The 22,348-nt window shown below is 48.6% G+C and overlaps 3 protein-coding genes across 5 annotated transcripts; 2 read left to right on the top strand and 1 right to left on the bottom strand.

Annotated features, from left to right (window-relative positions):
• Window positions 1–659: 659 nt before the first annotated feature.
• On the top strand, window positions 660–12,798 carry Bscl2 (BSCL2 lipid droplet biogenesis associated, seipin). Of its 3 annotated transcripts, XM_057778343.1 has the most exons (12): window positions 660–1,077; window positions 2,786–3,002; window positions 4,335–4,651; window positions 6,071–6,152; window positions 9,292–9,435; window positions 10,110–10,244; window positions 10,397–10,494; window positions 11,695–11,836; window positions 11,959–12,025; window positions 12,210–12,281; window positions 12,378–12,455; window positions 12,549–12,798. In XM_057778343.1, the coding sequence occupies exons 2-12, from the start codon at window positions 2,925–2,927 to the stop codon at window positions 12,695–12,697; spliced, it is 1,362 nt and encodes a 453-aa protein (XP_057634326.1). In that variant the 5' UTR covers window positions 660–1,077; window positions 2,786–2,924; the 3' UTR covers window positions 12,698–12,798. The 3 variants fall into 3 exon arrangements, with proteins under 3 accessions (XP_057634326.1, XP_057634325.1, XP_057634327.1); XM_057778342.1 differs by lacking the exon at window positions 660–1,077 and having other exon boundaries at window positions 1,554–3,002; XM_057778344.1 differs by lacking the exons at window positions 660–1,077; window positions 2,786–3,002 and adding an exon at window positions 3,781–3,916.
• Window positions 1,129–2,887, bottom strand: Gng3 (G protein subunit gamma 3). Its single transcript, XM_057778345.1, has 4 exons — window positions 2,763–2,887; window positions 2,203–2,423; window positions 1,749–1,848; window positions 1,129–1,482 (listed from the first exon to the last, which is right to left on the bottom strand). The coding sequence occupies exons 3-4, from the start codon at window positions 1,845–1,847 to the stop codon at window positions 1,354–1,356; spliced, it is 228 nt and encodes a 75-aa protein (XP_057634328.1). The 5' UTR covers window position 1,848; window positions 2,203–2,423; window positions 2,763–2,887; the 3' UTR covers window positions 1,129–1,353.
• A 3,066-nt stretch (window positions 12,799–15,864) lies between the features above and the next one.
• On the top strand, window positions 15,865–17,764 carry Lrrn4cl (LRRN4 C-terminal like). Its single transcript, XM_057779317.1, has 2 exons — window positions 15,865–15,988; window positions 16,633–17,764. The coding sequence occupies exons 1-2, from the start codon at window positions 15,946–15,948 to the stop codon at window positions 17,349–17,351; spliced, it is 762 nt and encodes a 253-aa protein (XP_057635300.1). The 5' UTR covers window positions 15,865–15,945; the 3' UTR covers window positions 17,352–17,764.
• Window positions 17,765–22,348: the final 4,584 nt, after the last annotated feature.

Genomic DNA, 22,348 nt, shown 5'->3' with positions numbered 1-22,348 from the left:
GGCAGAGTGAGTTCCAGGACAGCCAGGGCTACACAAAGAAGCCCTGTCTCGAAAAACTAAAAAAGACAAGAAAACAAACTGAAACTGATTGTTTATTTAGCTCCCAGAGAGACCAAGGAACCACGCTTCAAGATGGACTCTGTCGCCGGGTTGTGGTGGCGCACGCCTTTAATCCCAGCACTCGGGAGGCAGAGGCAGGCGGATCTCTGTGAGTTTGAGGCCAGCCTGGTCTACAAGAGCTAGTTCCAGGACAGGCTCCAAAACCACAGAGAAACCCTGTCTCGAAAAACCAAAAAAAAAAAAAAAAAAAAAAGGACTCTGTCACATTTGTAGTATTACAAATAATCCCTCAGAGAGAACCTCTACTTGGAAAGATGTAAAGATTTTCTTGACAAAATCCACACTGAGCTTTTTGAGCCCAAATCCTAGTGAACTAAAGTACCCATGACTTCTTTAGTGTCCCTGGGGCTCGAGCTCTCCAGAGGATGTCGAGTTCCAGATTCTATGGGACACAGTGCCCGGCTCTGACTTCGAGAGGGCAGGGGCAGCCATTTTAAGACCAGAAGCTTTCGTAAGGGATCGTTCCATATTGGGAACGCTGGGGGCCGCCATTTCAAGAGCAGTGCTGTACGGCAGCTTGACGCTCCCCTCCGTGCGGTTCGCACAGGCAGCCGCCATCTTGGACAGCGGCTGCGGCGCTGCCAACCCGAGCGCCGAGACGCCCTGAGTCGCCTCTCCGTTCCTCAGGGCACCTCCACCCGGCTCCTGTCTCTGTGCCCGCGGAAACCCACCCTACTCGGTCTGTGTAGTTCTCACTGCTGTCGTGGCGAGCCCGTGAACGCTCCGCAGCTTGTGGGCACTCTTTTGAACAACCCCACACTGGGGGCGCTCGCGCGCCTCACACCCGCGATCTCCAGCCCTTACTATGTCTAACTGGCTCGACTGGCCCTGTTCCGGGAATATGGCAAGTGTGTCGACTAAGGATCCTCTTTCCCAAGAACGCTAACACAGGCGCTGTTCTTTGAGGCTCTGGATGACTTTATTCTTCAAATGCGTTTACCTTTCCAATAGCTCCAGGTGAGACTGAGAACAAGCACCCGGGCATCCCCCTCTCCATTGCCTGAACGGATCACAGAGGGAATCAGGCAGGATTCTGGCAGTTTAGCGGGGGCCCTCTGGATGGAGTAAAAGGTGTTTGCAGTTGGCCTCAAAGGATGAGGAGATGGGGTAGACATGGGTAAGGAGGGCTTGTGCTTCAGCGAATCTCATAACTATGGGTAGAAACGGGCTGCTACAATTAACGATCTAAGGGCGAGTCTCGGAAGGGAGATGAGTTCAGAGGGACAGAACTCTTCAGAGGAGGGCACAGAAGAACTTCTTCTCCCGGAATGGGTTTTCCGAAGTGGGCACAGGAGTGATGAGGGGATCCTCACAAGCGTGGGCATCACAGTAAGTCATCAGGTCTGCTGCCGCCTTGGACACCTGGGGCACAGCCACGAGGGGAGACATTAGCCAGAATTCCTGAAAGGGCCGCAGCTCCCTTCGCCAAATAGCTATCTTTTAGTTTCTAATGCCCTTTGAGACAGTCCTATACCCCAGCCCCACAATCCTCAGGAACAGCTATACTGACAATGCCCAGTCTCAGCCCCTGACCTCAGGGTGTCAAGAAAAGAAGCATCTTTTTTCCAAGGTTTATAAAACCTACAGCTGAGGCCTGAAGAACTAATGGGAGCCACGGTCGCACCCACCTTTATTCGGCACAAACTGGCCTCAATCTTAAGCTGTTCCACCATCTTGCGTGCTTGGCCAATACTCATAGTGCTGTTCACAGGGGTCTCCCCTTTCATCCTGGAGGAAAGACAGACAACTCAGTATTCTCAGCTAAAACACTCAGCTCTTCAACAACAGCACGGCCGGGATTGGGCCAGTATTTTGTACCCATATTATCTCCACTCTCCAGTGGCCATCCCATCTCTTTTTCTCCACTGAGAATGGAGAATGGAGAAAAGATGAAGTGCTTTCCAAATCCTTGGGTCCTCGTCACCAAACTATACAAATGTTTTTAAGGATTTCCAGTCTTTGAGCCAATGCGTTACCAGGAATGAAAGCCTCAGTCAGAACGAGCCCCACCCTGATGAAATCACTTCGGCCACCTGCCCCCTTAAGCCCTACTGAGAGAGAAACAGGCTGCTCTCTACTCACCTGAAATGACAGGCGACGGCAGCAGCCTGGGATGTAGCGTCAGTGGGGAGGGGGCACCAAGCTCTGATTCAGATAGGTGCCCCACCCTGCAGGAACTTGCAACTAAAAATAACTGTAGCAGTGACAGCTAATGCAGAGGTCACTAGAGATGCTCAGACTGGAGGTCCTTGGAGGGGTGGTCTCAGGTTCTGCAGCTCAAGCACTGTCCAGATGGCTGGTACCTGAAGGATGAAGGATGCTAGAAGGAGCTGCTCAGATTCTGGAGCGTACCAACTGCCTGGCCAGTGGGGGGATCTGACTGCTGCTTGCATCCCCTGTACACACCCCCACTGTTACTGTCTCACTACCTGCCCCTGCCCATTGGAGAAGTCTTTAGTCTGAACTAGAGCCCTCCCTAATGGACCTGAATCGGAAGCAGGCTCCCCTCTTAAATGGGGTGGTCTGGGCCTGTGACAGCCCCTGCAATAGAGTCTGTACCCGCTGCGGGAGACCCTGCTCATTTGAAAGTCTGACATCAGCTGGACTGCTCCCCCCCACAACCCTGACACAGCACTCAGCACCTGAATCTTCGTTTCTTTCACAGTGGTCCTCCATTCTGCAGATCCAGGAAAATGTGACGCTCTACAAGTGATCATCTTCTAGGTCACCACTTTCTAGCACAAGTGACTTGAGTGGGGCGATCCAGGGCAGCAGAGGTAACCATCAGGAAGATATCTAAAGATATGATACAGCAAAGAAGAGAAGCTGGGGGAAAAAAGACATGCAGAGACCAGATCAAAAAAGGATCAGATAAAGAGGAGGTAAGGGAGATACGGGAACCAGTGTGACTATTATGAACACAGATGGGCTTCTTGGAGTGGGAAGACGCAGTGGCAAGTGGCGGAGTTGGGGAGATAGCAACTTGATTCGAATTTTTCAGGTAATTGGAGTAGATTGTTACTATTCAAAAAGATGTTCACTGGCCTTGCCTCCTGAAAGACATTGTCCAGAAGATGTTTTGTAGGGATTCTGAGGCTGACTGCATCACGTGGGTCACTGAAGGTCGATCACGCAGCATAAAAACTGGAGAAAAGGGCTGAAAATGCTGCTACGCTTGACTAGCAGACAGCAAGCCATCTGCACAACTCACAAGATTCGGGTTCTGGCAGGGTGCAAGGTTCTCGGGGCAAATGAGCCCCCCACCACACACACACACACACACACTCCCCTTGGGCGCCTCCAGGCTCAAGGAGCTCTGCTAAATAAAAACAGCACCCATTCACCACCACTCCACCCTCCCAGCCTGCACCCAGATCCTGTCTTTTGGGGTGAAAAGGCTGGTGGTAAAGGTTTCGGAAGAGGGCCCTGATTGCGGCCTCGACGGGAGAACCAAAGGGATGCTGCTGAGTCTCAGCCTCCGGGATTATAGTGGGATCTAGATGGGGAAGCGCATTGCCCCTTTGGTCGCTGAACTGGCCTATAATGATCCTCTGGCAGGGACAGTGGGAAACACAAAACAGGAGCAAGGCATCTCACTGGACCTGCCCCCTGCGCTAGGGCCCCGCCCCTGCACGAGCCCTTCCCCTGCGCCTAACTGGCGACTGCCCCAAGGGGCCGGGCTCTCTCTGCAGCCGGAACTCCCTTCTCTAGGTTGCTTGGGCAGCGGGAGGCTGCGGTGACAGGCTGGTGTCAACCGCGTCACCGCAGGGGTGGGCGCCTCAGCGTCACTCCGCAGGTGGGCCACAGGACTGTGAGATCGCTTCGTGAGCGATCACAGGTCTGGGAGGAGGGGAGAAACTCGGGAGGTTGTGCGACCTTAGGCAAATCACTCGTCCTCTCCTTGCGCCTTGTGGATCCATGTCATCTATGCTTTGAGAGAGGTTTAAGGGCCTGGCCCTATGCATGGAACAACGCTGTGAATGTATCAAGGAGGTTTTCCCCTGGCTGCGGCGACTGAAGGAAAGGCTCCACTGGCAGCGCTGGAAGGAGACCCGGTGAAGGAGTGACTGGAAGAGAAGTGCATGCGAAACAATGACTTCGCTTTATCACGCTATCTCTACTTCCTCGAAGCCAGTTTAATAAGCTTGATTTTTTTTGTTCTCAGCTCCCTGAGGGGGCGGGAAACCTATCTTTTTTCCCTCTTCTTTCTCCAGGAACCTCCAGCTGCCCTATCCCATGGCCAAGGGTATCGTCCCTGTGGAAGACCAGCCAGGAGCTCAAAGCCTGAAGCTGGGGGCAGATCCTCTGCTGTCCCCATCATGGTCAATGACCCACCAGTACCTGCCTTACTGTGGGCCCAGGAAGTAGGCCATGTCTTGGCAGGCCGAGCCCGCAGGCTGTTGCTGCAGTTTGGGGTGCTCTTCTGCACCATCCTCCTCTTGCTTTGGGTGTCTGTGTTCCTCTATGGCTCTTTCTACTACTCCTACATGCCGACTGTCAGCCACCTGAGCCCTGTGCATTTCCACTACAGGTGAGGAGACTGCTCTGCTCAAGTAGAAGAATCTTTTCTGAGACAGGGTTTCTCTGTGTTTCCCTGGTTGTCCTGGAACTCACTCTGTAGACCAGGCTGGCTTCGAACTCACAGAGATCCGCCTGCCTCTGCCTCCCGAGTGCTGGAATTAAAGGTGTGCGCCACCACCGCCCGGCTAAAGTAGAAGGATCTTAAATTGAAATGACCCCAAGGACTCCTGGTGCATCCTCTGTCGAATCCCATTATCGACAGAGGACGGAATCTTATCCAGTGTGCTAACAAGACTTCTCAGCTCACAGGCCAAGGCTGGAGCAGGTCTGGGCCACTAGGGCTCTAGGGTTCCAGGTCTGCCTGTGCTGCTGAATTCTGATGAAAAACCTAGAAAAATAGCCTGATCACATCTGTAATTCCAGCACTTGGGAGGCTGAATTGGGAGAATTACCCTGAGTTCTAGGCCAGCCTGGGCTACAGGTTGAGACCTTGTCTCAAAGGAGTTAAAAAAAAAAAAAAAAAAAAAAAAAAAACTAGAAAAAGAAAATAAAATTCACCTTTAGATTCAAGTAACTAAAGTCTGCTCTGTTTAGGTTGCATAAAACCTTTTAAGCCACTGTAGAGTTTTGAGCCAACTCAACCCCTTGTGCATCTAAGAATTACCCTGGCTTTTAGCGTAGGCGGCATTAGGAAATTCCTCCTTTGCCTTTTACTTTACTGCCACTTCCCCGCAATGGTCTGCATCTGCACAGTAACCCAAATAACTGAGTCCTCATTCATTCCCATTTCACTCATGCAGCCCAGTTCTCTGTCTGTCCCAACACTGCTGTCAGACCAGTCAATCAGCAGACACAGAAAACAGTTTTAATACATCAATTTTAAATCTTTCTTCCCTCTCCCTGACCCCTAGTCATATGCTGTCATTTTCAAGGTAGATCTTCTTAGCCATTTAGGGAACGTGATTCTTAGACAGACAGGAGATACCAGGTATGAGCTGTGTACCCATGTGCCATGTGCAATTTTGCCTATAATTTTTCTTAAGATATATCCATAGATCCTTTTGGAGGAATGTTTTCTTTTTTTCTAATTAGGCCCCAGACCGGAACTGCTTGAATCAGAATCTGTAGGGGTGGGACCCTGAAATCCACATGCCCCGAGCTCTTTAAGGGAGCCTGTAAGAACACCTCAGTGTCCTTTGGTTCCTGCCTAGAGGTTTTCTTCTAATAGGGACATAAACTGAAGTAGTGGGAAGAGAATGAAAGCCTTATTTTGTTATCTCGAATCTCCTGGCCACGGTTGTTGTCCACTTCTCTGTAATGGAGAAAAGGGGTAGATGACAGGAGGGAGCCCTAGAGACCAGGTATGGGGGCAAGCAGGCAGAGCAGGCTGTGGAACAGCACAAACTGTCATTCGTCCCTTCTCGTCTAGGACAGACTGTGATTCCTCCGCCGCCTCACTCTGTTCCTTCCCTGTTGCCAATGTCTCGCTGGCTAAGAGTGGACGCGATCGGGTGAGTATGATGAGAGCTAGAGAAGAACTAGGAAGTTTCTGATGGCCTGAGAAAGATGTGGAGAGCAGGATTGAGCAACAGAGATTTAAGAGAAAGGTTCTGAAGCAAACGGAGGCTGAAAAGAAAATCTAGATGTTGGCTCTAGTCACTGTGACACATGTAATTTCAGCACTAGGAGGAAAAGGTAAGAAGATGAATTCCAAAACTGAGACCAGCTCAGTTTTTGCATATCCTTCCAAAAGAGAAAAAGGAGGGATGGGGTAAATCCTCGTTGATGGAGTACTTGCCTCCTATGTATGAGGCTCTGGATTCAATCTCCAATATAAAATTAGAGTCCAAATGATGTGTGTGCAGCAGGTGTCAGGAACAAGCCCATCTTGCACTTACCATGTGAGCCATAGCTCCTCCATAAAGCTTGTGTTCCTGGCCCAAGTGAACAGGCAAGCTAGCTGGAACAGCATGACATCCATTCAAGGATGTGAAGCTAATATGGTGTCTGTGACTTTAATAATTCCAGCACTTCTGAAGCAGAGGCCAGCCTGATTACACTGAGTTCCATGCCAGTCAGGGCTACATAGTGGGACCCTGTTATTGTTGTTTTGTTTTGTTTTTCTTTTTTAAGCTGCAAGGTTACACAAAGAAACCCTGTCTTGAAAAATAAAAACAAAATAATAATACGAATTAATTAATTAAAAACAGCATTGTGGTGGTTGGCGCACACCTTTAATCCCAGCACTCAGGAAGCAGAGGTAGGAGGATCTCTGTGAATTGAGGCCAACCTAATCTATATTGTGAGTTCCAAGATAGCCAGGACTACACAGAGAAGCCCTGTCTCAGAAAACAAAACCAAACAAGAACCTGGTATATAAAATTATGAAATTATTAACAACTATGTGTTACCTGTTATCACAAAGGGTACTATGCCAGAGGACTGGCCAGATGCCAATGTGCCTTCAGCAAACCTGGGAACTGTGACAAGTGTGCATAGACACAGCCTTCTCTACTTGGCAGGCTGCGGGTGCTCAGATGAAGGATAGGATCCCAAGCTTTAAAAGGACCTGGAGGATCAGTGTCAGTTTTAATTACATGAGTTCTTTTAGTTGTCAATCTTAACTTGAAAGTTACTTTTTGAACTTAAGAATTTAAGAAGAAACTAACTTTATGCTGGGGCATCGAACTTTTGAACTTTTTGAATTTAAGAAGAAACTAACTTTATGCTGGGGCATCGGCCCTTGCACAGTGGCGCAGATCTGTAATCACAGCTGTTTAAGTTGATGTAGGAGGCGTTTCTTTTTTCAGACAGGGTTTCTCTTGTGTAGCTCTGACTGTCCTGGAACTCATTCTGGAGACCAGGCTGGCCTCAAGCTCAGAGATCCACCTGCCTCTGCCTCCAGAGTGCTGAGATTAAAGATGTACAGTACCGATGCCTGACTGAGGATGTATTGTGTTTAGGATTTTAAATGTATCCTGGGCAAGTTAGTTCCAGGCCAGCCCATATTGATAGCCTGTCACAAAAAAAGAAAGGAGCCCACACTTGAGAGGTAGAGGCAAGAAGGTTAGCCTAGACGACATGAAAAACAAACAAAAAATGATTAGCCTTGAAGTTGTGATCATCTTCTCTCACCCTCCTGTGTGCTGCAATTATAGGCATACAGTACCAATCCAGCCTGGAAGTGGGTGATCTAAAAGCTGCCTCTGCCTCCCACGTGCTGGGATTCTAAATAAGTACAATGCAAGGCCTGGAGATAGGATTTTCAATCACCACTTTTCTAGGTTTTTGTTTTGTTTTGTTTTTTAGTAGGTTTCTTTTGTTTTGTTTTGGTTTTTTTGAGACGGGATTTCCGTAGCTTTGGAACTTGTCCTGGAATTAGCTCTTGTAGACCAGGCTGGCCTCAAACTCACAGAGATCTGCCTGACTCTGCTTCCCAAGTGCTGGGAGTAAAGGCGTGCACCATCACCGCCCAGCTTTTCTTAATAGGTTTATTGAGATAGAATTTATATAATATATAGTTTACTCTTACAGTCTGCAGTCCTATCACTTTATTTACTTTGAGATAGTTTCATTATTTAGCCTTTGGCTGGCCTAGATCTTGCTATGTAGACCAGGCTGCCCTTGAGTTTCATGGAGATACTCCTGCCTCTGCCTCCGGAGTTCTGGGGTAAAAACATGTGCTGCTGTGCCAGGCAATTGTATCTTTTTTTTTTTTTTTTTTTTTTGGTTTTTTGAGACAGGGTTTCTCTGTGGTTTTGGAGCCTGTCCTGGAACTAGCTCTTGTAGACCAGGCTGGTCTCGAACTCACAGAGATCCGCCTGCCTCTGCCTCCCAAGTGCTGGGATTAAAGGCGTGCGCCACCACCGCCTGGCCAGTTGTATCATTTTTAATAAGCTCAGTGTTGTACACACACACACAAATAGACTAATTTTTTAAAGTTGAATTAACCCTGGATGACAAGACGATCTGCCGCTACAGTGATTGTGCAAGAGCTGGCTAGAGAGGCCGAGCTGAACTTGCTTAATTAGTAAGTGCTGGCAGGCTGGGCCCAGGGGGCCAGCTCCAGCATCACACAGGCCTGAATCACAGATGGCCCAATTGGCAGTGTGTCTGTTCACTTTTGGGAAAGAAAAACAACAGGGTTCTTTTCGGAACAGTGTAGTAGTCTGACTCAGACCCAGGAGCTGACTGGGTGAGTGTGGTGGTTCAGGCCCAAAATTTCAGCACCAGAGGCGGAGGCAGGAGAAGTTCCATGAATTTGAGACTATATAGTGAGTGCTAGGCCACCCAGAGATACATAGCAAGACCCTGTCTTAAATGCTGGGTTCCCTACCTGACCCCCACCTCCAAATAAAACTAAGTCTACAAACAAGATAGAAATCTGGAAAGTGAGGGTGTTCAATGACCAGGAGGGGGCAGCATTGAGTCAGGATGTACTTTAAAAAAAAAATAAATAAAAAAAAGATTAAAACAAGCCAGGCCAGGCATGGTGATGCACGCGGTTAATCCCAGCACTGGTGACTGATTTTGAGGCCAGCCTGGTCTACAGAGTGCTTCCAGGCCAATCAGAGCTACATAGTGAGACCCTGTTTCAAAACAGCACAAACTTTTGTTTTTAAACAAAATGGGTGTTGTTCCCTTGGACAGGTGCTGATGTATGGACAGCCATATCGAGTCACCTTAGAGCTTGAAATGCCAGAGTCCCCCGTGAATCAAGACTTGGGCATGTTCTTAGTCACCGTTTCATGCTATACCAGAGGTGGCCGAATCGTCTCTACTTCTTCACGCTCAGTAAGTGTTTGAAGACAGTCTGGGAAACTGGGGGCAATGGTGGCTGAATCAGTATATATGGCTGATACTTCAAGAGAAGACCGCCTTGGCTCTGAGATCAGGCCCCAACCAGGATAAGGGAAGAATCCGATTAACAAGCCAAACATTTGCCCGAACACCTAGTGTCTGATGGGCATGCCCAGCTTTGGAGTAGTCTAAGAGTACCGCTGCTCTCAGAACAAGAAGACTCCAGAAACATACCAGCTTTATAGTAACTTCCTCCTGACCAGACCAGCAAGAAATGCAGAGTTCTTGTTAGCACGTAGCAGACACATTCAGCGCTGGACCTCATTTAAACCACACGATGATTATCTGCATTTGAGGACAGCTTCAGGTGGTGCGTTGGGACATGGATCCCAAGCCAGATAACAGACTATGGCGAGAAAGGTACATGAGAGCAGACTGCTTACCTGAGCAGGTGTTTTAGAGAAGGGAACTTTGCCGCATTAGAATGGAGAAATGAGGTCGGGTACCAGGGAGACGTTACTGAAACAAATGGAATGGTTGGGAGGGCACTGGGGGTTAGGAAGGGAAGGGGAAGGAACAGAATGCGCTTCTTTGCATACATGGACTGCTCAAGCATGGGGCAGACCGGAGAGAACACCTGTCCCCACCTTCCCGTATGGCCCTGTCAGGTGATGCTGCACTACCGCTCCCAGCTGCTCCAGATACTTGACACACTGGTGTTCTCCAGCCTCCTGCTGTTTGGCTTTGCTGAGCAGAAGCAGCTCCTGGAGGTAGAACTCTACTCGGACTATAGGGAGAATTCGGTAAGTGGAGCGGAGAGATGGAATAGGAGACAACCCTCCCGCTGGCCCAAGAGTGTACCTGAGAAGCCCACTGGCAGCCACCTGCAATGGCCACAGAGGCTGGAAGCGGCCTCAGACTGGGCCCAGCTGACTCGGCTCTCCCTCCCTCGCAGTATGTGCCCACAACTGGAGCAGTTATTGAGATTCACAGCAAGCGCATCCAGATGTATGCAGCGTACCTCCGCATCCATGCCCACTTCACTGGGCTCAGGTAAGAAACCGCAGAGGGAAACCTTGGCAGCTTTCCCATGACCTGCCCTGAAATGAAGAGGGTTTCAGGCAGAGGTGACTAGTAACAACATCACATCATATTTTACAAAGGCCAGAGGCTCTCCTCCCTAGTTTGACTAGGCTTTCAAAAGAGCTTCTTAGAACTCCCATGTGAGGCTAGAGAAACCCTGTCTCCCCCCTCTCAAAAAAAAATGTAATCCCATGTGAGGTACTGGAGAGATGGCTCGGGGGTTAAGGCTGCTCTTGAAGAGCTGTGTTAAGTACCCAGCACTCACAAGGTAATAGTTCACCACCATCTGTGACTCCAATTCCAGGCTATCTCAGGGGGACAGCAGGCATCCATGTGGTGCATGCAGATAAAGTCAGCAGATGCTCAATATACATTAATCCTAGCACGTGGAAGGCAGAAGCAGGTGCATCTCTGTGAGTTCAAAGCCAGCCTGGTCTAAAAAGTGAGTTGGAATGGCCAGGGCTACACAGAGAAACCTGGTCTTGAAAAGAAAAAAAATTTTTAATTTGTTTTATTATTTTGTATGTAATAGTGTTTCGCCTGCATGCGTGTATGTGTACCACATGTGTGTCTGATGCCGAAGGAGGTGGGAACCCCCATGTGGGTACTAGGAATTGAACCTGAGTCCTTTCCAAGAACAAGAAGTCCTCTTAACCACTGAGCCAACCCTCCAGCCCCATTTTTAAAATCCCATGTGAGATGACACACCCTGACATTTCAGCACTGGGAGGCCTAAGGCAAGAAATCTTGGGCCACAAAGCAAGACTCTCAACATAAATAATGAAAAGCAAATAAGACGCTTGATCCTATGAGCCAGGTGTAGTGTTCTGTGTCTAGTCCCTGATACTCAGGCAACATAGTGAGAACCACCCGCCGCACCCTAATAACAATATCCACGTAATCAATCCAGCTGCCTTGTTCCATCGGCTCAGCAAGAGTTGGAGTGTGTAATGCTGTGACCCTGTGATACTGAGGCTACCTGAAGTCCTTGGCCTTAATTAGAACCTGGTGGGGTGTCATCTGGTAACTGGACGGGGGAGTGGGTGCCGTAGTGGCAGAGGGCAGCTCCAGCCACACTCACTCAAGTTGTCCTACAAGTATTTGTGGAGAGTTAGCCACTAGAGCTATCTGGTAACTGCTGCTTCCTTCCTGGCCCTGTTTCCCACCTAGGTACCTGCTGTACAACTTCCCTGTGACCTGCGCCTTTGTGGGTGTCGCCAGCAACTTCACGTTCCTCAGCATCATCGCGCTCTTCAGCTACATGCAGTGGGTGTGGGGGGGCGTCTGGCCCCGACACCGCTTCTCTTTGCAGGTCTCAAGGGGCGAAGACCCTGTTCTTCCTCGGTCTTGTCGGTGATCAGGGCGTGTTAGGGATAGGGCATGATTACTGCGAGGGGAGCCAGGCTTCACCGCTCGGTGGTTACTCCTCCACAGGTTAATATCCGACAAGGGGATAGCTCACGACAGGGTGCCCAGCATCGCATTTCTCGCCATCAGCCAGGTAAAGGGGTTGGTTGACAGTATCGTTGAGAGGTATTTTGGCTGGGGTAGAGGGACTGCCTCCTCCAGTACAGAGTAGCTACTCTGAAACTGAGGGTGTAAGGAAAGGCTGGAGGAGGGGGGTTGGCACTGCAAACCAAGCATCACCACTGAGTCTAGCTGTCCTCTGTTTGCTGAACCTGCAGGCCGGGAGGAGCCTACCCAGCGGTCAGACATGACAGAGGATGGCGAAAGCCCTGAAGATCCCGCAGGAACAGGTATGATGCTGTCCCTCTTCCTCGCTCCTCCACAGCACTCCCCTTCAGTGCCTGGGTCTCACCTCTGTCACACGTCTGTTCCCCTTTTGGCTGAAGAGGGCCAGCTATCTGAGGAAGAGAAACCACGACAGCCCCTGAATGGAGAGGAGGAACAAGAGCCAGAGGCTAGTGATGGTGAGTGAAGTGTGGTGGGGACGCCCCTCCCTCCCTGCTAACCTGTCTGTCTCATTTGAAATTTTGTTTGGCCCATTCCTGGCTCGGGTTCAGGCTCCTGGGAAGATGCAGCTTTGCTGACAGAGGCCAACCTGCCTACCTCTGCCTCTACTTCCACCTCTGCCCTTTCCCCTGAGACTCTGGGTAGCCGTGAACCTTCTGTGGGCACCATCAGGCAGCGTCCAACATGCTCCAGTTCCTGAACAAAAAGAGTCCTCACATTCCAGCGCTTCCCCATCTGACCCTTCTCCCCTTGTCGTCCCCTTAATAAACTATTTTGTGCCAGGTGCTTGTGTGAAGGTCAGAGGACATATTTCAGGGGTCAGCTCTTTCCTTCCACCATATGGGTCCTGGGAATCAAACTTGCATCATCGAAGATTTTGCTGTGTGTATATGTATGTGAATGAATCTACATAACTATATGTGCACCACATGTGTGCAGGAGCCCATGAGTCAGAGAAGATGTCAGATCTCCTGTACCTGGAGTTACTGGAGTTACAGGCAGTTGTGAACTACCATATTTGATTCTGGGAACCAAACCCAGGTCTTCTGCAAGAGCAGGATGCTCTCTTAACCATTGAGCCATTATTCCAGCCCTGGGCATCTGTTTTTGATTACTTACTTTTGGTTCTTCAAGACAGGATCTCTCTGTGTAGTCCTGGCTGTTCTGGAACTCACTCTGTAAGTCAGGCTGGCCTCAAACTTAAAGAGATCCACCTGCCTCTGCCTCTTGAGTGCATGTGATTAAGGGCATGTGCCACCACCACACAGCCTTCTTGTTTCTGTGTATGTGTGCTTCTCTGCGTGTATGGACCACACAGCCCTCTTGTTTCTGTGTATGTGTGCTTCTCTGCGTGTATGGACCACACAGCCCTCTTGTTTCTGTGTATGTGTGCTTCTCTGCATGTATGGACCACACAGCCCTCTTGTTTCTGTGTATGTGTGCTTCTCTACGTGTATGGACCACACAGCCCTCTTGTTTCTGTGTATGTGTGCTTCTCTGCGTGTATGGACCACACAGCCCTCTTGTTTCTGTGTATGTGTGCTTCTCTGCGTGTATGGACCACACAGCCCTCTTGTTTCTGTGTATGTGTGCTTCTCTGCGTGTATGGACCACACAGCCCTCTTGTTTCTGTGTATGTGTGCTTCTCTGCGTGTATGGACATGTATGTTACTATTTCAAAGATCAGAAAGGGTGTGAGGTGCCCAGGGGCTGGAGTTGCAGGTGGCTGTGAGTCTCACATGAGGGCTGGGGACTGAATTTCAGTCTCTCTGAGAGCAGTAAACATTTAACTTCTGAGACATCTCTTCAGCTCCCAGCGTGTTCCCTTTTTAAGTTTTTTGGTTTTTCGAGACGGTTTCTCTGTAGCTTTGGAGCCTATCCTGGAGCTAGCTCTTGTAGACCAGGCTGGCCTCGAACTCACAAAGATCTGCCTGCCTCTTCCTCCCAAGTGCTGGGATTAAAGGTGTGCGCCATCAGCGCCTTTTAAAGTATTTTTAATTCTGTGCATGGGTATGTACATGTGAGTTCAGGTTCCCATGGAGGCTGGAAGAGGACACTGAATTCCCTGGAGCTGGAGTTACATGGCTGTGAGCCACTACTAGTTAGGATTGCTATTGCTGTGATGAACACCATGACCAAAAAGCAAGTTGGGGAGGTTTATTTAGCTTACATTTCCATATTGCTATTGATTAAAGGAAGTTAAGATAGGAACTCAAACAGGGCAGGAGCTGTTTACTCACCTTCTCCACATAGCTTGTTCTGTCTGATTTCTTATAGAAGCCAGGACCACCAGCCTGGGGATGACTACAATGGACTGGGCCCTCCCCCAGCAATCACTAATTAAGAAAATCACTTACAGTCGGATCTTACAGATGCATTCTCTCAATTAAGGTTCCCTCCTTTCAGATAGCTCTAGCTTGTGTATCAAATTGTCATAAGATCAGCCAGCACAGGGGCTGGAGAGATGGCTCAGTGGTTAAGAGCATTGCCTGCTCTTCCAAAGGTCCTGAGTTCAATTCCCGGCAACCACATGGTGGCTCACAACCATCTGTAATGAGGTCTGGTGCCCTCTTCTGACCTGCACACATACACACAGACAGAATATTGTATACATAATAAATATTAAAAAAAAAAAAAGATCAGCCAGCACAGCCATCATGTAGGTGCTAGGAACTGAACCTAGGTCTTCCTAGAAGAGCAACCAGTACTCTTAACCACTGAGCCATCTCTCTAGCCTCTGTATTGCTTTCTTAAAAAGGATAGTAGTACAACGGCATTACACACTCCAAGGAGATTATGATCTAATGTCCCCAATTATATGCAAAAATTTTCTTTGTACTAAGGAATTGATCAGCATCTATATCCCAGCTATTCAACTGAGACAGAAATGTTATTTGAACCCAGATGTTCAAGGATGACCTAGACAATTACTTTGTTTTCTTCCTCTCTCTCTTTTTGTCTGTTTGATTTTTTTTGTTCTGTTTTGCTTTTCAAAACAGGGTTTCTCTGTGTAACCTTGGCTGTCCCGGAACTAGCTCTGTAGGCCAGGCTGGCTTCGAACTCAAAAGAGCCTGTCTCTGCCTCCCGAGTCCTGGGATTAAAGGCATGCGCCACCACCATCCAGACTGTTTTCTTTTCTTTTTTATATATTTTGAAACAGATCCTTAGAGGCTGGCCTCAAACTTTTAGCAACTCTCCTGCCGTAGCATCCCAAGTACTGAATTGCAAGCTTGCAGCACCGATCCAGATGTGGGTCTCACTATGTAGCACAGGCTGTTTTCTAATGATTCCGCCTCGGTGTGCCTTGGGCTGAGAAATTCAGACAAGCACCTCCACACTTAATGCGGCTGTTTCCATGCGTAATCGAGGGGAGAAACCCTGTCCCGGCCAGCAGTGGGCTTCCTGCTCTAGTCGTGTGACTCTGAGGGGGGGGGGGTAGGATAGGGCGGGTCTGGAGAGCTAGGGTGCATCATTCTGGCCTTCACACCCTCCCTTCCCTGTCCATTGGGAGGCAGAAGACAGGAAATGACTGCCATGAATGAGGTAGGACTTTTCACCGAAACAGCATTTTGTAATTGAGGCCCCATACCATCCACAGATGTTTTCCTATCTGACATCAGCCAGGTGCCCTCCCTCCCCTGATAATTCTCCTCTCCCCACCCCTTCACATGACGACAGCCTTGGAGCCTCCGCTCCTGGCTGCTGTCCACATTTCGTTCCTGTCAGAACCCAGGCGTCCTGGCCTCCAACTGAAACCACTGCCTGTGGCGTCCCCTATCCTTGGCCCCGTGACTCAGTCCCTCTGAGGGAACCAGCCCTCTTCTTGGCACTCAGGGGCTAGGTGGTGACATCAGAGTTGAGGGGTATAAAAGTTCTTAGCCAAAATAGAATTGAAGATGCAACCTGACAGTGGCCTGTGACAGGGACCTCTCCGCCTGATATCCACAGATGTCTGGAGGCAGATTCTCACTGTGTCAAGGCCTACCCACTGGTGAGAGGCTGCTGCGGGTCCTGGGGAAGAGGGTGGACAGGGAGGAGCCTGGATTGCTTGGACAACATTTGCACAAATGCAGGTAGGGAGTCGGGACTCCCATGCCTGTTCCCACCTCTGCTCTTTCTTCTCTCCTGGGCTTTTCTGGATTTTTGTGCATCTTACTGAGCGCTGTTTTACATAGGTCAGTTTGCTGAGTGGCTGCCGGTTCCTTCCACCTTTCTTCCCTGAGCCGAATAAATCCCTTTCCTCCTCCTCTTTCCCCAGCACTTTTGTTTATCCACTAGCTGCTTGCTTCCAGCACTTTGCCTGGTGCTGCCCAAACATCTGTCTCTCATGTGTGGGATTGTATTTTATTATTTTTATCCCAAGCCCAGCATGATCAGGCCTAGCGACACACACTATTAATCCTAGTGATATGGAAGTGTAGACAGGAGGACCGGGAGTTAAAGACCAGCCTCAGACCAGGCTCCCACCCCCACTCCCCCCAAAAAACTGCTTTCAGAAGCCAATAGACAAATAACTGCATGTCTCAGTCCCACCTCTTTCCTTTGCCCATCTTGGTTTGGTTCTGTGCTTTTCCCAGAGGTGTTGTCCTGGAAGGCAGGGCTGACAGTGTTTACCCTCTCACCCTTCCCTTCCAGACTCCATGGTGGGCTCTCTTTCCCTTCTGTGGCTTGTGGCCATGACCACCTCCTTGGTTTCTAAAGCTCAGATCTTGACCCCCCAAGACTACGAGGAAGAGGACTATGAGGCCTTAACCACACCTTCTGGGGCTGTCCGATGCGACTATGACCGTTGCCGCCACCTGCAGGTGTCCTGCAAGGAGCTGCAGAAGGTTGGGCCAGTAGCCTGTTTGTGCCCAGGGCTCACCAGGGAGGATCAGCAGCCAGACCCTCCGCGGCTGGGAGAAGTGCAGATCTTGGCAGAGGAAGGCTGCGCTGTTGTCCACTGGTGTGCTCCCTTCTCTCCAGTCAATCACTACTGGCTTCTGCTTTGGGAAGGCAACGGTGCTCCACACAAGAGTGGCCCCCTCAATGAGACTGTTCGAAGAGCGGAGCTGAAGGGACTCAAACCTGGCGGTTCTTATGTTCTTTGTGTGGTGGCTGCTAATGACGCTGGCGAGAGCCATGTTCCTGGAGCAGATGCTGAGGGTCCTGAGAACTGGGCTGAGCCTTCTTTTGGGCCTTGTCGAAAGCTTATCATGCCGCCTAGACCTGTCACCCTGGTCCACGCAGCCGTGGGAGTGGGCACAGCTTTGGCTCTGTTGAGCTGTGCTGCCCTGGTTTGGCATTTCTGCCTTCGTGAGCAGTGGGGTTGCCCCCGACGTCAAGGTACCACCCAAGATTCAGAAGCTCTTTGATGGCAGTCCCACCGACTAGAAACAGCTCTGGAACATTCCAGCCACATCTGGAGAGCCCAACCCACTCCCAGGAGGGGTGTGGGGCCTGCAGCCACCTGACACCAGGGCACAGCCAAGTCAGAGCTGAAGCCCGGGCAATTGGCCTCGGGGCTGAGAATTTGTTTAGTCCCTAACTAACTGGTCACTATGTTCCCTGGAGTCTAGGAAGGAGTAGCAATTATTCAGGTGTAAACGATTTAAACTTAATGGGCTTGAGGGGGTAAAATCACATACATTACATAAGTACTTATATATAGTCAGTTAAAACAGGGCTATTTAAGGCCCTTCATGGTGTTCTACACTTCTTTTTTTTTTTTTTTTTTGGTTTTTTGAGACAGGGTTTCTCTGTAGCTTTGGTGCCTATCCCGGAACTAGCTCTTGTAGACCAGGCTGGCCTCGAACTCCCAGAGATCTACCTGCCTCTGCCTCCCGAGTGCTGGGATTAAAGGCGTGCACCACCACTGCCCGGCGGTGTTCTACAATTCTAATCCAGCATTCTGGAGGCAGAGAGGCAGCCTGAGCTACACAGAAAATTCCAGGTCAACCCAGATTAAATACTGAGACCCTGTCTCTAAAAGAAAATAAAACAAAAGTAAAAGCCAACAAAGAAGGGGCAAGAGAGAAAGACGGTTCAATAGTTAAAGGACTACCACAGTTTTAGTCCCAGCGCTCACATGGCAGCTCACAACCATCTGTAACTCCATTTCCAGGGGATCCAAAGTCTACTTCTGACCTCTGCCAGCAGCAGGCATGCGCACAGGCTTGCATACACACACACACACACACACACACACACGCACGCACGCACAAGCAAAAAACTCATACACATAAAATAAAAAGTTTGAAAATGTCAACTGTCCATAGCTCATAGGCCTTCCACGGAAAGTGGCAGGCCAGGTTCAGGCTGTTGGCTGGGGTTTGCCAATGCAAGCAACACATTCTCAAAAGTGCTCTGTGACTCTGGGTGGCTTCCACATATATTCTGAGAATAAGCCTCTGTAGGGTAGGAGTTGAGTTCTCCTACCTTCTGTTTTGTTACTAAGGACGAGCCTGCTCAGAGTCCAACTGTGTCTGGGGAAACTGAGGATTAAGGATCAGCATGAGCTGGAGGAGACAGAAGACCCAAGCTTCAGTCTACAAAAGTGAGTGTTTTTGTTAGTTATTAATAATTTATACCAATGACTCCCCTCACATTTGTGTGATTGTTTATCCACTGTAATAACATTAAAGGCGAATTAGAAGCTTTGTATTTTCAGTTCTCATGATCCTGTTTAATTCCCTATATACATATACCTATTTTTTCATCACGTCTCAGTCTTTCGACTAAGATCAAGTATATGACTATTTTTAAATATATGTGTGTGTGTGTGTGTATATATATATATATATATATATATATATTTACTTTCAGTTTGTGTTTGTTTGAGACAGGGTCTCACTGTGTAGCCCTTGCTGGGCTAAAACTCCCTATGTAGACCCAGTGGACTTGAAATCCAGAGATATTCCTGCCTTGGCCTCTTGAGTACTACTTTCCACAAAGTTCACCAGAGCTCTGAATTTGTGATAATCTTCCTGCCTCAACCTTCTGAGTACATATGTCACCATACCCAACTTCAAAATGTATTTGTTATTTACATTTTTTTATTTTTTTAAACTTTTTAAACTTTTGGGGGGCTGAAGAGATGGCTCAGGTTAAGAGCACTGACTGCTCTTCAGAGATCCTGAGTTCAATTCCCAGCAACCACATGGTGACTCACAACCATGTGTAAGGAGATCTAGTGCCCTCGTCTGGCACACAGGCATGCATGCATGCGGAGGTCAGAGGACAACTTCCCGGAGTTGTTTCTGTGCTCCCGCGTTTCTCCCTGGAATGTGGGTTCCAGGGCTCAAACGCAGGTTGTGAAGCTTGGCAGCAGCTCCTTTACCTACTGGGCCATCTCACCAACTCCTGAAGTTTTTTTCCCCCTCAATTTATTTTTGAAATTATGTGGATGTAGAAAAGTTTATCACAAATTGCTACACAGTATAAACTTTACTTTTACTAATTTGATAACTTTTTGAGGTTCTCGAGCTGAATCCAGAGTTCTGGAAGTGGTGGGCATGCATTCTACCACTGAGCGATCCGTGTTCCCAGCAAGGCCACGGACTTAGTCTCCATGTGCACACTGTTCCAGGACAGTAGCTATGCTGAACTGCATTATTCTAGCCTCAGAACAAAACTCTTATTACCCAAGGTCTCAGTACATTGACATAGGGAACCTAGGGGAAAAATTAAAAGTCACTCCTAAAGCTGGATGTGGTGGTATGAGCCTTTAATCCCAGCACTCTGTAGGCAGAGGCAGGTGGATCTCTGTAAGTTCCAGGCCAGCCTGGTCTACAGAGTGAGTTACAGGACAGCCAGGGCTGCACAAAGAAAGAAACCGTGTTCTGGAAAAAAGGAAGAGGGAGAGAGAGAGAGAGAGAGAGAGAGAGAAACTCTACCATCTTTAATTAGAAAGAGCTTGCATTCCCTGCTGAATATGCTGGATTCACAGTTAATTAAGAAAACATTTTACTGTAATGAGTTATATATGGAAGGGAGGCTGGAGGTTTACTGATTACAAAATCCTTCACCAGCTTCTGGTGTAGTGACTAAATATGGCAATCAGTCCTGGGCAGTGGTGGCACATGCCTTTAATCCCAGTACTCTGTGGAGGCAGAGGCAGGCAGATCTCTGTGAGTAAGGCCAGCCTGATCTACAAGAGCTAGTTCCAGGCCGGGCGGTGGTGGCGCACGCCTTTAATCCCAGCACTCGGGAGGCAGAGGCAGGCGGATCTCTGTGAGTTCGAGACCAGCCTGGTCTACAAGAGCTAGTTCCAGGACAGGCCCCAAAGCTACAGAGAAACCCTGTCTCAAAACAAAACAAAAACAACAAAAAATGGCAGTCAGTTTTGCTTTTTAAATTATTTATTCATTGTATATGAATGGGTATTTTGCCTGCATGTATGTTTGTGTGCTTGGTTCCAGAAGCAGCCAGAAGAAGGTATTGGACACCCTGAGACTACACTAATAGAGAGTCAGAAGCTACCATGTGGGTGCTAGGAATTGAACTGGGGCCTCTGGAAGAGGACAAGAGTTCAATTTCCAGTACCCACAGGGCAGTTACCCATCTTCTGTAGCTCCAGTTCCAGAAATCCATCCCCTCTCCAAGCCTTCGTAGTGGTGCACAGACATACAACCAAGCAAAACACCTATGCGAGTAAAATAAAAATACATTTAAGTTGGATGTGGTGGTGCATGCCTTTAATTTCAGTACTCAGGAGGTAGAGGCAGTGGGATATCTATGAGTTCATGAGTTCTAGGACAGCCAGCGCTATGTAGAAAAACACTGTCTCAAAGCAAACAAACCACACACACACACACAAAATTTAAAAATAAATCAGGCCTGGGCTGGAGAAATGACTTAGAGGTTAAGAGCACTGACTGCCCTTCCAAAGGTCCTGAGTTCAATTCCCAGCAACCACATGGTGATTCACAACCACCTATAATGAGATCTGGTGCCCTCTTCTGATGTGCAAGCAGAACACTGTATATATATTAAATAAATAAATCTTTAAAAATAAATAAATACATAAATCAGGACGGGTAGTGATGACCCATGCCTTTAATCCCAGCACTCCCAAGGCAGAGACAAGCAGATCTCTGAGGGTTTGAGGCCAGCCTGGTCTACAGACTTAGTTCCAGGATAGCCGGGACTGTTACACAGAGAAACTCTGTCCCGAAAGTAATAATAATAGCCGGGCAGTGGCGATGCACGCCTTTAATCCCAGCACTCGGGAGTCAGAGGCAGGCAGTTCTCCAGGAGTTTGAGGCCAGCCTGGTCTACAAGAGCTAGTTCCAGGGCAGCCAGGACTGTTACACAGAAAAACCCTGTCTCGGAAGAAAAAAAAAATCTAGTATTGGGTATAGAGCCTCAAGTTTGTAATCTCAGCTCTGGAGAGGCAGAGATAGGTGGGTCCGTGGAGCACAAAGACAAAACAGGCCTAATAGGTTCCCAGCTAATAAGATACCCTGTTTTCTGAGATAACACCCAAGCTTGACCTCCTGCTTTTACATACCCCCTCACACATCCATACAAATATGAACACATGCACACACATGTACATACAAGCATTAAAATCTCCCACAACAGCATTGCCCATCCACAATTCCACTTTTTTGTTTGTTTTTTTTGAGGCAGGGTTTCTCTGTGTATCTCTGCCTATCCTGGAACTTGCTTTGTAGACCAGGCTGACCTCAAACTCACAGAGACCCACCTACCTCTGCCTCCCGAGTGCTAGGATTAAAGGCATGCGCCATCACTGCCCAGGCCAGTTTCAATTTTAAGACACCAAATAAGCCGAGCGTTGGTGGCGCACGCCTTTAATCCCAGCACTCGGGAGGCAGAGGCAGGCGGATCTCTGTGAGTTCGAGACCAGCCTGGTCTACAAGAGCTAGTTCCAGGACAGGCTCCAAAACCACAGAGAAACCCTGTCTCGAAAAATCAAAAAAAAAAAAAAAAAAAAAAAAAAGACACCAAATAGACTCCTCGGTCTACAAACAACCTTTATTAAAGTCTTTTACACTAGGTTTCTCTGCAATTAGAGCCAAAGGCTCATCTCTCAGTACATTATGTCACTGGGACAGACAATATAAAGTTCATCACTGAGTGCCAGGATAAACACAACCCTAAGCCTGACTCCACCTTTTCAGAATCACCACCTCCCTTTAACAAGAAGGATTTGGTCTGTCTTAAAACTTTCCCACAGAGCTAGGCATGGTGGTTCACACCTTTAATCTGAGCACTCAGGAAGCAGAGAAAGGCAGATCTCTGAGTTCAAGGCCACCCTGGTCTATATAGGAAATTCTAGGACAGCCAGTTCTACATAGAGAGGCCCTTTCTCAAAACACAAACAAAAACAAAACAAGCCCCCCCCACA

Source organism: Chionomys nivalis, chromosome 8 (genome assembly GCF_950005125.1).
Source record: "Chionomys nivalis chromosome 8, mChiNiv1.1, whole genome shotgun sequence".
NCBI lineage: Eukaryota > Metazoa > Chordata > Mammalia > Rodentia > Cricetidae > Chionomys > Chionomys nivalis.
This window is presented reverse-complemented; position numbering and strand designations above follow the sequence as displayed.